The sequence below is a fragment of the Fusarium oxysporum genome, chromosome V (genome assembly GCF_013085055.1).
Source record: "Fusarium oxysporum Fo47 chromosome V, complete sequence".
NCBI lineage: Eukaryota > Fungi > Ascomycota > Sordariomycetes > Hypocreales > Nectriaceae > Fusarium > Fusarium oxysporum.
Genome location: NC_072844.1, coordinates 522840 through 536721, shown reverse-complemented (window position 1 = coordinate 536721; position 13882 = coordinate 522840). Strand labels below are relative to the sequence as shown.

The 13882-nt window shown below is 48.2% G+C and overlaps 4 protein-coding genes across 4 annotated transcripts; 1 reads left to right on the top strand and 3 right to left on the bottom strand.

Annotated features, from left to right (window-relative positions):
• Positions 1 to 199: 199 nt before the first annotated feature.
• Positions 200 to 1356, top strand: FOBCDRAFT_222415 (uncharacterized protein). The gene has a single exon (XM_031183257.3). The coding sequence runs from the start codon at positions 281 to 283 to the stop codon at positions 1181 to 1183; it is 903 nt and encodes a 300-aa protein (XP_031038899.2). The 5' UTR covers positions 200 to 280; the 3' UTR covers positions 1184 to 1356.
• Positions 1357 to 1525: 169 nt separating this feature from the next.
• Positions 1526 to 3506, bottom strand: FOBCDRAFT_134755 (uncharacterized protein; the record flags this gene model as incomplete). The annotated part of the gene is made up of 6 exons (XM_031183256.3): positions 1526 to 1730; positions 1784 to 2079; positions 2151 to 2409; positions 2456 to 3032; positions 3096 to 3348; positions 3408 to 3506. 6 exons carry the CDS (start codon positions 3504 to 3506, stop codon positions 1526 to 1528), a joined length of 1689 nt encoding a protein of 562 aa, XP_031038898.3.
• A 583-nt stretch (positions 3507 to 4089) lies between these two features.
• Positions 4090 to 8074, bottom strand: FOBCDRAFT_250149 (uncharacterized protein; the record flags this gene model as incomplete). Its single annotated transcript, XM_059610907.1, has 6 exons — positions 4090 to 5170; positions 5480 to 5979; positions 6116 to 6278; positions 6890 to 6930; positions 7252 to 7774; positions 7831 to 8074. The coding sequence occupies 6 exons, from the start codon at positions 8072 to 8074 to the stop codon at positions 4221 to 4223; spliced, it is 2421 nt and encodes an 806-aa protein (XP_059464839.1). The 3' UTR covers positions 4090 to 4220.
• A 1825-nt stretch (positions 8075 to 9899) lies between these two features.
• FOBCDRAFT_239626 (heterokaryon incompatibility protein-domain-containing protein) lies at positions 9900 to 12698 on the bottom strand (the record flags this gene model as incomplete). Its single annotated transcript, XM_059610272.1, has 6 exons — positions 9900 to 9997; positions 10061 to 10350; positions 10426 to 10775; positions 10809 to 11686; positions 11736 to 12029; positions 12578 to 12698. The coding sequence occupies 6 exons, from the start codon at positions 12696 to 12698 to the stop codon at positions 9900 to 9902; spliced, it is 2031 nt and encodes a 676-aa protein (XP_059464838.1).
• Between the last annotated feature and the right edge of the window lie 1184 nt (positions 12699 to 13882).

Below are 13882 nucleotides of genomic sequence, written 5' to 3'. Positions count from 1 at the left end.
TGTTATCTCTTTAGCACAAACTTTGACGATCATCTCCATTCAGCTTCTTAGTTAGGTCAGGTACATGATCAGGAAAAGCTTAGCCTATGGATGGGATGAAGGATGCCTATCATGGAGAAGATATTTGCTATCGAATACGCGGCAAAATGGCGATACAGTCACGAGAGAGATTGATTTGGTGTAGAACAGTATATATAGATCATTGAATCCCACAGATATCTCATCATCCGCATCACAGCCTCACTTGTTCAGCCATCTCAAGTCTTTCAACTCTTCCACCATGAAGTTCACTTCAACTTCTCTTGCGCTTCTCGCAAGCGTTCCCCTCGTCTTCTCTCTTCCCACCGAGGTTAAGCCATCTGAACAGCTCGAACAGCCTCAGGGCTTCGACAAGATTCAGAAAGCTGATCCCGAGCACTGGCTCCAAGCCGTCAAGGAAGAAGCTGCCCGCCAAGAAGCCGCTGCTGCTTCCACTTTCAATGAGACTGAGGCCCTCGAAGCCCGAGCCAGCTGGATCTACCAAGTCCACGGCATGTACACCGACAACCTCGTCAACGTCGGTGACGTCGACACCTTCTACATGCTCTGGACGCGCATGTACGACTCCAGTGACGATAAGGGCGGTCTCTCAGACATCACCCGCAATGCCTGGAGTAAATTCTGCAACAGCCCCTACGGCAACAATGGTGGCGTAACGACCAGATTCATCCTCGACGGTCAGTGGGGAGCCGTGGGCCGTCTGAGCGGCTGGTCGATGCGCGACGCCCTGATCCACTCCATGTGGCAGACGGCCGATGGTATCGGAAAGAAGAACGGGTACACTGTGTACAACGGCTGCTACGGCTTCACCTGGCAGGAGAGTAAGCCGGGTAAGGCCAACTCAGCTTGTGGAGGACGATCGGGCAAGGCTTGCCCGTATAACGATGACTGTCCGCTGGCGGGTATGGAGTGCACTGGCCTCAAGTGGGGAACCTGGATGCCCAGCATCATCCGCATGAACGTCTACAACCGCGATGGATCTCTACGCGCTGATGCGTACCAGGCGAGAATCTCTTCGCAGGCTGTTGGCTCCGGTGGCTGCTCCAAGGCCCAGACTATTTCTGCCTATGTTGCTGACTTTATCCCCATTGTTGGGCCCTACTTCGCCACTGGTATTCGTATCAACTGTCTGTACCAGAGCTAAGTTCGCTCGCTAAAGGCGGACCTTGCCCTGTAGGGTTGTTGACGAAATGTTCCAGGCTTGCTTCAAGCGACTGGGGTTCCCGGTGAGACTGGGTCGAGGTGTTGTTGGAGACCTTTGTCATTCTCTGTATATAGTTCTATTACTTGAATATAAAAGCGTTTGTGCTGATCAAACATGGTATCACAAGGTCATCAATATGTGGCGAAAAGGCCTGCCGGCAATAACATTTTATACTTCAACGTTTGGGCCCCAATAAGGGTCATCTCAAATATGGGCAAAGACGATACCAGAGCCTGAGCCCATGATCATTTTCCTGTCAGCCCCACTTTCCAGACCAGCTTTCTATGTCTGAATTCTCTTCCACTCCAAGTACAACTCCCTGCTCGAAAGGCCACTAGTCATGAGGCGGTAGAATTCCTCCGACGATCCCTCCTGTCCAGGCGCAAGCTTCAATCTGTATGGCCACTTGTCGATGATGGTGTGCTTGTCCTTCATCGCCGCCTCAGCCATAAAGGGCATAAACGTCAACCGAGCCTTTTCCACAAACCTTGGAACATAGTTAGCATAATATTTGAAATCAACCGAACAATGCTTGTTCACCTTTTGAGAATATGATCATATTTCTGCACATGGCCGTGAGCGTACGCGACCATGGTGATGAAGGGATCGTTACCACCTCTGATTGGCCGCTGAGGCGGAAGGTACTTGAAGACGCGCTCTGACGAAGTTTTCACACTCTTCACTTTGTCCTCATTGGTCGAATATTCTTCGACCATGTTCATGAAGAGCGTGATGAGAGTCGCATGTGGATTGATTGAAGGCGCTCGAAGGAGTGGGGCCATGAGGGCAACGGTGCGATGAACACCAAGATAGCGCCAATCGGAGATGTTGGAGACCTGAAAGGAAGTCAGCTGGTTTCCATAAGTGCATCAATTGGAATGCAAGTAGTGACACCTATGGAACGTACATCGATGCGATCAAAAGAGCCGTCAAGATGATTGGGAAGGGTTTCGGCATGGACCTGAAGAAGCTGGAAAGCAATAGCCGATTTGGACATTCGGACCATAAACTTCTCCAATGTGGATCGAACGTAGTAGAATAGTTTGCCATAGATGTCGGATGTGGCGAGTCCAATGGGAGTCTTGTCAACCTCGTGTAGCGACCATCCCATCAGCGGATCAGCACTGTCAGACATTGGCCAGCTGTCTACGGATTGAAAGAAAGTCCTACAAGATTCAGCTTTATTTCGTCACTCTGGAAAATACCACTCACGGATTCGGTTCGCAGTGTTCGCTCCGCTGGGCCCCAAAGGGGAGGAGAAGGCCATCCTGACGAAATCGCTGTCTCGCAACCCGATGAGAAGGAGATAGAAAGAGATAGTCGCGGTCGCGGCGATCGACGCGGGACCGAGCAAGTGTAACAGCCTTGCGAACCTCATTTGCGTTGTCGATAGTCAAGCCATCAGGAACATCCATAAATGACAGCAGTTTATCCCACGCCTCTTTCTCCAGGACGAGTCTGACAGATCGTTTCTCGAAAGTCCAAGTCTTTCCTAAGATCCTTCTGGCAGGTTTATCCTTGACCTTGTGGCAAACGTTCTGGATAAGAGGTCGAATGCGCTGCTTGAATATGTCGACGTGGGACTTGCAGATGGAAGCCGAATACCAAATGTGGAGGATGCAATCGACAGCTTCGTCTCGATCGTCTGCGGTGAGTGCGAGAAGAAGAATGATAGCGTTGCGGGCAACGACGTCGAATTCACGATCGTTCACGATAATGTCGATGGGCTGCTCGTAGCTCGGAGGAAGTTGTGCAATAGTTTGGACGACGTTCCGCAAGTCGCCAGAAGCTTGAGTGGAAACATGTCGTTAGTTTGAGCTCGCTGAGCCATCAGGGTAAGGGAATTGCACACCGGCGAACAACAAGCGCAGCTGGCTTCCATACGCTTCTCCTTCATTCGCACCGAGGCGAAGAACATCTAGCGTTGGAACGTTTCCAAACAAGTACTTCATACCACCAAAAGGGGTAGGGGCCTCATCACTCATGAAAGTAGGTGTTCGACCCTCCACAAACCACTCAGGCTCCCATGTCTTCTTGTTATATGGTGATTTGCAGTCGAGTTTATGGATGGGCCAGTGGGCTTTCTGGCATTCGGAGCTGCAGTACTACAAGACGTGAGCATAATGCATAGGAGTCGGAACAGCATCGGAGGCAGGATAATTACAACGACAAGACGGCAGTTGGCGCAGCTGGATCTGCCAGTGTTCCGACAACTGGTGCCGTCTGGGCTGCAGTTTGCGCAGGGCAGTGAGGCCGACGCCATGATGTCTGATGTCATCTTTGGTGACTGGCGAGGAAAAGGAAGAGAAAAGAGGAGGAAAGTGGAAGCGAAGAAGAGATGAAAGCCTTAGCTTTGGTTGGAGCCTGGGGTTTGATGAACATTCACAGGGTGTTTGCTGCAAGCATTGACTGGCACTGCCATGGCGGATACCTACATTACATTTGCGACCTCACTGTTTGCTCAATTGCGGATCCACGACTATTCCTGTTTGGATTGATCGATTTAAGCAGGAAATCAGGCTCCCTAGCGACAATCTTGTATCTAGTGGCTATGCAACGAGGACATGGAGTTTCTGCATCGTTTGATCCATCATGTCATCAATCAAGGGACGTAATGCATCTTCCTGCAGCGAAGAATCCCAAGATCTGGCGGAACTGTTTTTGGTGACTTAACTTTCAAGCAGTGTATGTACGATTGTTTCCAAGTAGACACATTGCTATGGGTAACTCCCGGCTATCAGCCATGCACAAATGGTGGTTGACAACCCTGAGATGCATCAATCGCCAGAAGGCAGCATCCTCTACACACGTTCGCAGTTTGCACAAGCAATATCGGTCAATGAGGCCAAAGGTTCAGTATCAGGTATCTTGGCTATGAGATACGGAACAAAATTGATACACAGATACTTCGGTAAGTAGCTATTAAAGTGCGTACAAGATGGTCGCTGTCATAGCTACTGCGCCCGCATCAATGCCCTCACTGAGGTACTCTAACAGTCCCCTTCATGACCTCAACCGCCTTTCCACTAAGATGAACAGTCTTGACTTTTCTCTCTCCAGCTCCATCCGTCTCGACCTCAGCATCTACTACGATAAGACTCTCCCGCCCCATCTCAACACCCTGCGTAATATTGAACCTGATCGAGTTCGCAGATAGTTTATGCAACGCCAAATAACACGACAACGCGCACGCAGCACTTCCAGTTGCTGGGTCTTCCATATTACGCTTAACAAGTCTCGTGCGAAGATTCTGCACATGCTTTCCGTCAGGTGATATCTCGCCGTCAAGCAGCGTATAGTAGTAGCGCCTTGAGTCAAAATCGTGTTTCCAACCGTCGTCCTGCAAGTCGCCGTCGATGTAACCCATAGCCCCGACCTTGGCAGCGCCGAGTAACTCCAGAGATGGGAGATTTACGAGCGCAAAAGTCATCCCGTTGACGATGCTAAACAGCGGTGCGCCCTCGTCAGCGGCAGCGACTTCGGCGAGTTTACCATCCCAACCAGCTTCAATTTCATGCTTTGGCACACGTTCCTTGTGAAGCTTAACATCGTGGGGAATTAAAGCACGCGGAGAGCCGTTTTCGAACTCAAGATTAATCCTGCCCGCCTTTGCAATCATTGTCTTTACGCCCTGGGGCTGAAGAAAAACAGCTGTGCCGATAGTCGGATGCCCCGCAAATGGCAATTCGAACTGTGGAGTAAAGATATCAATCTTCCTCTCGTCTGTTTCTGCACGGTTTTCAACATCATGAATAAAAACAGTCTCGGAGAGGTTGAACTCGCGAGCGATACGTTGCTTTTGAGATTGGGTGAGGGGAGCCTGTTGGCTTGGTGGGGGTATCGTCACCACTGCCAAAGGGTTGCCTTCAAAGGCGCTGGTGGTGAAAACATCGAGAGTGGTGAATTGGAGACTCATTTTGGTCTTTGCTTTGAGTTCATGATATTCAGGTTATGAATGCTTGGCAATTAGAGGAATAGGCGATCCTTTTAGTACTGAGCCATTTAGGTGAGTGAGTCAGAGGGAGCTGCGGTCATAATACGATTACTAATTCAACCGAGCACAAATCAACAACATCGGCGCGTATACACCGAGTACAGTATGATCGTGAGCGATTTTATTCCTGGTTAGAAAAAGCACTGAGGTAGCGTCGCCTTAACCTAGAACTTGACTTTGGAATACTAAACTCTCGCAGCAAGCACCAGCTTTTTAATATCGCGGCGCTTCGAGGAATCCACCTATCCTTCTTGGAGGGGCAGAAATGTACATGTCTTTGAGTTCCCACTGGTATGGCTGATGGTTCTGCGCGCCGTGTCCATATGGAGTTTCACGCCTTGCTGATATCCTACAGCCCAACCAACAGATGCCCCCGAGAATCAGGACGCCGCCAAGTGATGCACCGACGGCGATACCCACTATTTCAGTAGTCGTCAACCCAGACCCATTATTCGCTTTACTTTCTTGGCTGGAGGGCGTCTCGGTTGCTGCTGAGGATTGAGTGGTGGACTGAGTGGTGGATTGTGGTGGTAGCTGTAAGGTGGCTGTCTCTTGTACAGCGGTTATGGTTTCCGAAACTGTGACTTTATGGTGCTGAGCAGAATCCGGAATGGTGACATTGATGTATTGAGACTCTGCCAGTGGTGTCTGCTGATCACCAGATTTATAGATCCCAAACCAATAAACAGAGTCTTCGCCATGTCTCAAATAGCGGCCCATGTCATATTCGGCCTTCCAGCTCCTGGAACGCGATAGGCTATCTCCTGCAAACCTAGGTCAGTATGCTTTCGGAAAGATCCAGGAGCGAATTCGTCTTACTGTTTAGCAGAGTATGTTGTCCTCCTTTCTTGCTTGCAGGATTCATCTGCCAAACATACAGTTCGACATTGGGGTCGTCTGAATCAAAGATGATCGGGATATCCTCGCCATCGCTGTAGCGTATGTTCTTGCCCAAGTCTCGGTTGCCATTATAGTTTGGGTCCCATTGTGGGGGCCGAATAAATTTCGACTCACAAGCTGCGAGACTGACGAACGTAGCAACTATCGAGACGAATACCAAATGTATTTGCATGGTGCCCTTTTAGAGGTTGGAAACAAAAGGCGAAGGGTTCGTGTGTTGCCCGTCCACATCTGCTGACTTTGAGTGGTTCAAAAGAGCCCAGGGTATCGACGAAAGGGATTCATGTCTTTTTTGAAGGCGATGGTTAACCCCGTTCGTTGAGGGCCATTGTCAAACGCCAGTTCAACATAAGCCAGGACTCGCATGCCCCAACAACAATGCCGCCACTAATAGGTCAGAGGCTCAGTAAGATTGCCAAAGGTCTGGCGGCATGAGGGGTGTTCTGACGATATCAGGTTAGACTTTGGAAATCTGAGAAAGTAAAACGCCATATATAAACACATATACACAATTCAAAGCATGTCATAAGTCAATTACTAGAATCTTATCGTCTAATGAATCATCACCCCACACATTGACTGTACTAGTCGCAATCTTGCCCATCAAGGTTGATATCTTCCTTTCTCAACAAGACAGATGTGTATAGCCACATAGTATCGATGGCCTCCAGGAAGTGTATGGCTTATGCGTTTACTGAGGAAGACGAGGCATTTGAAAGACTTTAATGTGAGTCAGACCTCGATTGGATTACTAATGCAGCCGATGACATCGGAAGGGCGCAGTCGTTTATGACTGAGAGAACGACCGAGTTATCCGAGGTTCTAACTAGAGTTAGTTGGTCCTTTGAATGGTCTTGACGACGTTTCCCTCCAAATGTCATGGGGTTATTTAGCGAGTACGAGGTATAGCGTGAACTAACTTCAATGGGAATCTAACTCTATAATATTCATAAATTATCGGTATATGAGCAAACCTCCCCTTTAATTCGTCAGCTCAATGTTTCTGCTAAGTTCTCTGTGCTGATTTAAGCTCTCAGTCACAAGTCTCAATGTTTCTGCTTCAATCCCTTCCCATCAAGGTGCTTCATGCAATCCAGGAGGACTTCTAGCATACCCTGAAGGATAGACCTCCACCGCCGGGTCACCAGGTAGCTCAGCCTTTGTCTCGGAAGAGTGAAATTGCTGGTGCTGACTTTGAGAAACCACTGAGACGTCCGTGTCTTTTTTCTTTCGTGCTGATCTTCTCCAGATCAACCATCCAACAGCACCAAGAAGTATAAGACCGCCAATGGTTCCGCCAACAGCTGCTCCTGTAATCTCGCCCTTTGAAATTCCAGAGTCAGACCCAGCATCTGAATTTGCTTCTTCGTTCGAGGATTGATCTGTAACCGTAGATATAGGGATGAGTTGCGTAGACTGCACTCCAAGACTTTGAGAGGTTGTGCTGTGAGTCGTAGTAGAGGCCTGCAGCGTGGTAGAGGTTTCGAGTTCCGGAGCGGTGACATTGAAGTATTGCGTCAAAGCAATGAGCGCCGTAAGATCGTCAGGGTCGCCCAAGGCAAAGTAATACACAGAGTCTTCGTTTCTCTTCACTAATCCGACTACGTCCCACTCAGCCTTCCACTCAATACGAGATGCTAGGTGCCCAGGTCAGCATGGAGAATACGAGTACAAGATTCTGGGAATATCCTACAGTCCAATGTTACGTTATGGCTGATTGATCCTATCTCTTGGACCAAGTACAGCGCAACATTTTTCAGATCAGTCTCCCAGAGGAGCTGTATTATATCTCCAACTTCGTACTTTCTATTTTGTTCAAACCCAGCCTGAAGATCGACAAAGGGGTTGAATTCTGGGGGACGCAGGAATTTGGTGCTGCACAAGACATGACTGGCGAATATCGAGAGAATTGAAGTGAGGATTGAAATGGTGAGCATGGTGGCGACAGAGAAAGCGAAGTCCCAAAAATGACGGATGATGGGCAGTTCGCAGGTAAAGAGGACCCGGTGCAGGGCCTGAAGGACCAGTACTGGTCGTGGTGGATGAGCTCATTTGCTTTGACTGCTTTGTGAGCCCAAGCCAAGAACAAGGTAACATGGGCCTTTAATTAAACAGGGTCGCCTCATACTCGGATAATATGCAGTCGATGATCGAGATAGGTTTAGTTCAGGGCCGAGCCGCAGATCAACATGCTACGGTTGAACGATGATCTGGCTCTGTTCCCACCACCATTTAATCATCAACAAATGCAAAGTTAAAAGAAAGCTATTCTATGTTCAGAGGTTTTTCTTTCAAGAAGCCTTTGAAGCATTTCTTCCTTCTGTAATGCTAAATGGTATTCCAGATACCTCCTTGCCATGTTCCCTGGTGCACTTCCATATTTGTCCAGCTGCATATGCAGGCGTGACAGGGGACAGCCAACAACACAACAACCAACAGAGCGTCACATCGAACTAGGTTAAGTGCGCAGGTAATGAAACTATTCGCACAGACATACTTCCAAGTCAAGAAGGTGAGTAAATGAAAGCTGAAATGGAAGAAGCAATCTTAATAAGCCTAGTTTCTGAAAAGGGGCTTAGTTTATAGCCGATAGAGTATGATCACTCGTGAATATCTTAGGAACACCTAGACCCTGAGATGATATCAATTCTACATGTGGCCGATTATCCAGGCGCAAAAACCAATCTGTGTCCATATAGAATGCTGATCTACTTAGCGGAAATGCCCCATAAGGCTAAGTAACGAACTCTGACTTCTTAGTTTTGGCTCATTACGAGGAGTTGGGTGCGCAAAGAAGTTATAAGATGGCCTCCTGCGGTAAATAAGATGTCAGGTAATAAGCAGAGGCAATTAAGGAACTTGTATCTCCCCCGAAATTCAACATGACTGAGATATGAGGCACATATCATTCGTCCAGCCTTGCCTTCTACAAGTCCATGGGGAATGTTATTGACGGCGAGATGCTGATAGCAGATGCATACACTAAATGATGTAAGAATAAGATAACATAAGTTAAGTTGTTACGAAGTTATGCCTAGGCTACAGACAACGAGCCAGGCAATTGAAGGGAAATTCCAATAATTTATAAAGAGTGTGGTTTGAAAACAGTGAAACCCCTCTTGCAGATTATCCTTGGAGAAGCTTAGCCAGACTCGGCCAGCTTGTCACAACCGCCCTGCTTAAGGCTACACTGCGCACCAGTATAAACAGCTTCCTTACAGTTAGTGAAAGAAGCATGGCGATCACGACCATTCTTGACAAAGTCGATAACGAGGTTTCCTCCGACACCGTTGATGATGAGACGCCCCCCATCGAAAGAACGATTGATACCCTTCAGTTGACCCGAGGCGTACTCCTTGCAAGAGCCTGGGAAGCCATCGGACCTCTGCGCGGAGGCTCCGTCAACTGGTGAAATGTTGATAAGGCATCGGGGGTTGCAGGCAGGTGAGCCAGAAGTGCCGCCACCCGGAGTTGAAGCGTCTTTGACTTCGAGTGAAAAGAAAGGCACTGCTGGTGAAGGCGGCAATCATGAGCACGAAATACAGCTCTGTGATTGAGTATTGTAAAACTCCCGAGAACATCGCTGCTGCAAGGTTACAGAAGATCAAGAATCACGGACATTTTACGATCTCGATCTTTGCCGGATTTTCCGTTCGACGTGAAGTCAACTTTCAGTAAAGCTACTTCATGAGGGGGAACTTTCAAAACTCGAATGTCACTTCAGCAGTGCGTTCCTGAAGAGAAAGATCATATGGCTACAAGCTATAAAAGTGTGATGCGTGTGCCGGGCACAGACCATTCACTAATCAATCTCCCTATTTCCCCGTGTTCGAAAGTCCCAATACGTCTGAAAGTAGTCCCTGAGACATGCTCTAGCATGATGAATACGTTTGTTCCACCTCCATATCATCCATAGCCCCCACATAGCGGCACACAAACCCCTTCCACCTCCGCCATCTCTTTGAACTTTCGCGCCATATTCGCGGTGTCAAGGTGTAGATGTTGTGAGCCAAATTCCTTTCTGAAATAGCAATCATGTCTAGCCTCGTCCTTGAATACCGCGAGTGTGGTCGACTGGGACGTCCAGCGGTAGTAATACAGCATACACTCAATATCGAGCTCTGCTGACCGTAGTAGGCCTGTAGGATCGCTCCCTGGGGGTTCCGATACAATTCGCTTCGCAACAAGGTTTATAAGAGAGACTGGGATGCCTCTATATTTTTGATAGACCGTGTTGAGTGTCGTATGACCCCCAACAACGGAAGCCCAGCTTCATGTCGGAGCATACGACGAGTCACTGCGAAACACCTTAGCCCCATCGCTAGCGTCAGTCTTCCAGGCCAGATCGGAGTGTATGACCTTCTTCCACAGTCCAGCTAAGTATGTATCTTTATTGGCCTCCTGGAAGCTCTTAGCGATACCAGACATGGCAATAAGTCTGTCTGACTCGTTTGTCAGAGCGCAGTTTGCGTAGATCGACACAAGGTCACCCCAGAGAGTGAGATAAGCTGTTTCTTCCTCCCACGTTATATACTGCTGCCCCAAGAGTACTTTGGAAAGGCTCCTCGCGATCTCCCGTCCCACCGCCTTGTATACTGTCTGAATAGGCGGGCGCAAATGCCAATCTTTGGCAAGGATCTAGAGTTCCCCGCTTGGATCTGCTTCACAGACCGTGGTCTCTAGACACTCCCAGTATATCTGGTTCTCCGTAAAATGGAGAACTTGAGGAGCTAAGAAACGTTCCTGTACAGCCCACCCGCGTGTGCTCAAGGGTGTACTTGCGACGTCGTCCGTCCAAATAGAATCGTTGAAAACTACCCATGGCCCAACCCTGAAGCCTCTTTCGTCGTCCAAGTGTTGCCCGTGTATCTGGAAAAAGAATAATAGCCTCAAAGGAAGTCTTCTCCTGGAAAATAGGCCGACACTGCTGGGATTTGAGGGCGCGCCTATGGTGGAAATTTTACAAAATGAATGGCGATATACATCTACCATCGCCTTGGCTTCTTGCTGCCACTCGCTGAGAGAGTCCTGAAAGATGCACAGAGAGTCGATCCATATGTATCTGTAGCCCATACGGCGAACGAGCAGGCAAGAATCGCAAAAGGTTGGCGACAAATCACTCACTCCCATGCCAGACCGAAGCTGATTCTCCGTGCTCTGTGAGAGTTGCTGGATCAACTCAGGGTCACCCCATCGATGCGAGAGTGTCCAGTATGCAGGATACCCTCTGCGTAGGTCTCCAGCCTTGTTTCCCTCGCTTAAGAACCCGGTTTTGACTTCGGATCTCTCACGGAGATACACTGTTCCGTCTTCGACCCTGTCGACATCAATAACTCTGGTAGGGAAATATTTCCCTGGACTCCAGCCATGTGAAAGACAATATTCATGCCCTGCTTCACATGATGAAAGCCAGGCTTCGACCTGATGAAGAGATCTGCTCGCTCCCATATGGTCGTCAAGATCAGTCCAGGGTTGAGCATCAAGCAAAGTCCAAATCGGCGGAGGCGAGGAGCCCCGGCTGCCGAGATCTTCCATCGCGCACATAGAGACTGGTTGTGTTGGTCAATGAGCTGTCATCGATCTTTGCGGAAATCCTACCTTTGAGCACAACATTCATTGCCCAGGGGTATACGGCAAGAAATTTGAGATTGGGTCGATTAACGGTGCAATAGATCCGAAAGCCGTCGATCTTTGAAGAGTCGCTATCGGGTAGGATTGGTAACTTGTTCCATAACCATGTACAAACAAAGCAATTGTTGTCCTTACTGACAACCAAATCTTCATATTTCTGGTGGTGGTAGTCGCTGAGAGAATGACTACCGTGTGAAGAATGATCCTTGATCTTATTTTTGCCTCTCAAGGCTGAGATACATGTGTCGCATAAGTAGCACTCTGCAGAGTCCATTAAAAAGGTAACTTATGTATTATTAGATGTGTAGAGAGTTAGATTTCCGTAACTCTGGGGCTTTGACACGACAGGCTGGTAGTTGATAGGGTTCGAACAAAGAGACCATGTCTGTTTCTTCTTTCACGGATATTTATCAACGAGGTGCTTAGGTGGCCAAATGCATTGCTGCCCAACCAATTTTAGGCCAAGACGAGATGCAGAATGTGGCTACATATACGGTATCTTAGTTTAAAGACCCTAATTTGCTATGCAGCTGTAGACATCTGACAACAGTCCTAGTAAACAACCAATAAGAATGCGGTATGTCATTCTCCTGGGCTTTCAACCGCAAACAGTTACTGTCTTGACAAGAGAAATCAAAAGATCAAGACACCAGCAGTCTCTAATCCAAACATGACAACATTGCATCCCGCCATAACACTAGCTGGTATGAGCCTCGTCGATGGCTCAGGGTCAAAAATCGCATCACAATAGGAAATCCGCCCAACATACTGCACCATACTTGAAGTCTCCCCAATGATAGCCAACGAACGTTCCTTGCTAACGGGCTTCTTTGAGAGTTCATAGAAATGGTAGCAAGTGCAGAAAAGCGCAGGAAACACCAAGGCTGTGTTGAACACCGCTCCAACCTTGCGGTTGTCGTTCGCCTTCATGAATGAGAGATAGCCCTTGGCAAGATACTTCTGACCAGGACCTGAGAAGATGATCTTGGAAGCGACGGTGGTGACGGTTGTGATTGTGCTGAGGCGAGCTTTCGAAGAGATAATGGTAGTATTCAAGGGTAAATGTTGTAGCTGTTCAGTTGCGCTTGTTGGATTCGTCTTCATCAGCACTCATCCGCACTATTCAAGCTTCAAACAACCATCAATTCACATGTGAACCTGCCCTCGGCTCACATGAGGATCTGGGCGAGTTTGGGTAACTACATCGCCTTTCCACGTCTCTAGCGCCATCAACAAACTGACTACGTGATTGTTACGAGATAGTTCCGGCGACCCAGAATGAAGAGTTACATGTCAGTTTCTGAAGTCAATAGTGTCCCAATGTATGCATGCACTCGAAATGAGTCACCACCAATCAGTCTCTTGTAGCAAAACACGATGCGCAGATCTTTACGTCAACATGAATGATAGCACCAGACGACGAACCACGCCTGGCACGGGCCGCACCATCACGGGCCGAGAAGACAGCCAAATTGAGTTTTTTCAGCTCTCCCATCTTTACTAGATACGGTACATTACCCCGCTTTGCCGAGAGCTCAATTGCCAAGTAGAGGTTGACGGCCTACACGTTTTCAGAGTTCAGAGGGCAGAGCTACCTACAGGTCTCAGTTTCGAGGCCTGTTGATCTTCATTGCATGTGAGATCATGCACAGATTTCTCCTTTCGTCTGCTCAAATGCACATTCAGTACAACATAGATGTTTTGATGAGGTCATAAGTAGCTCTTATCACAAGAGGAAACAAACTGAACTACCATATCGATCTAATATCACCATGTAAATGCCGAAGAGGGCCTGGTCGAGCTGAATGTCACAGATCAAGTTTCCTGTTTCGTATAAGCTGAGGGAGATCTATCTCAGTGCAAGGATTCCCATTTCTTTACCTGAAAGGCCGGGCCGCCTCCGATTTAATATTGAGTGATGATTTGACGAGACCTTGTTGGGTTCACATGTTCTGAGACTATATATCTCGATTCCAAAGTGACAGGACGTCAGATCAAAAGGCATCATGTACCAATGAGTGTTTCTTCATTTTGTGTTTTGAATCTCCTGTTTTGTCGCTACTAGGAAAGACACCGAGTTTGATGGCTTCGACCATTGATAGACAGCAGCCAGT

Excerpts from the sequence above, each read along its gene's own strand:
- FOBCDRAFT_222415 (XM_031183257.3), top strand. The coding sequence starts at position 281 with ATGAAGTTCACTTCAACTTCTCTTGCGCTTCTCGCAAGCGTTCCCCTC.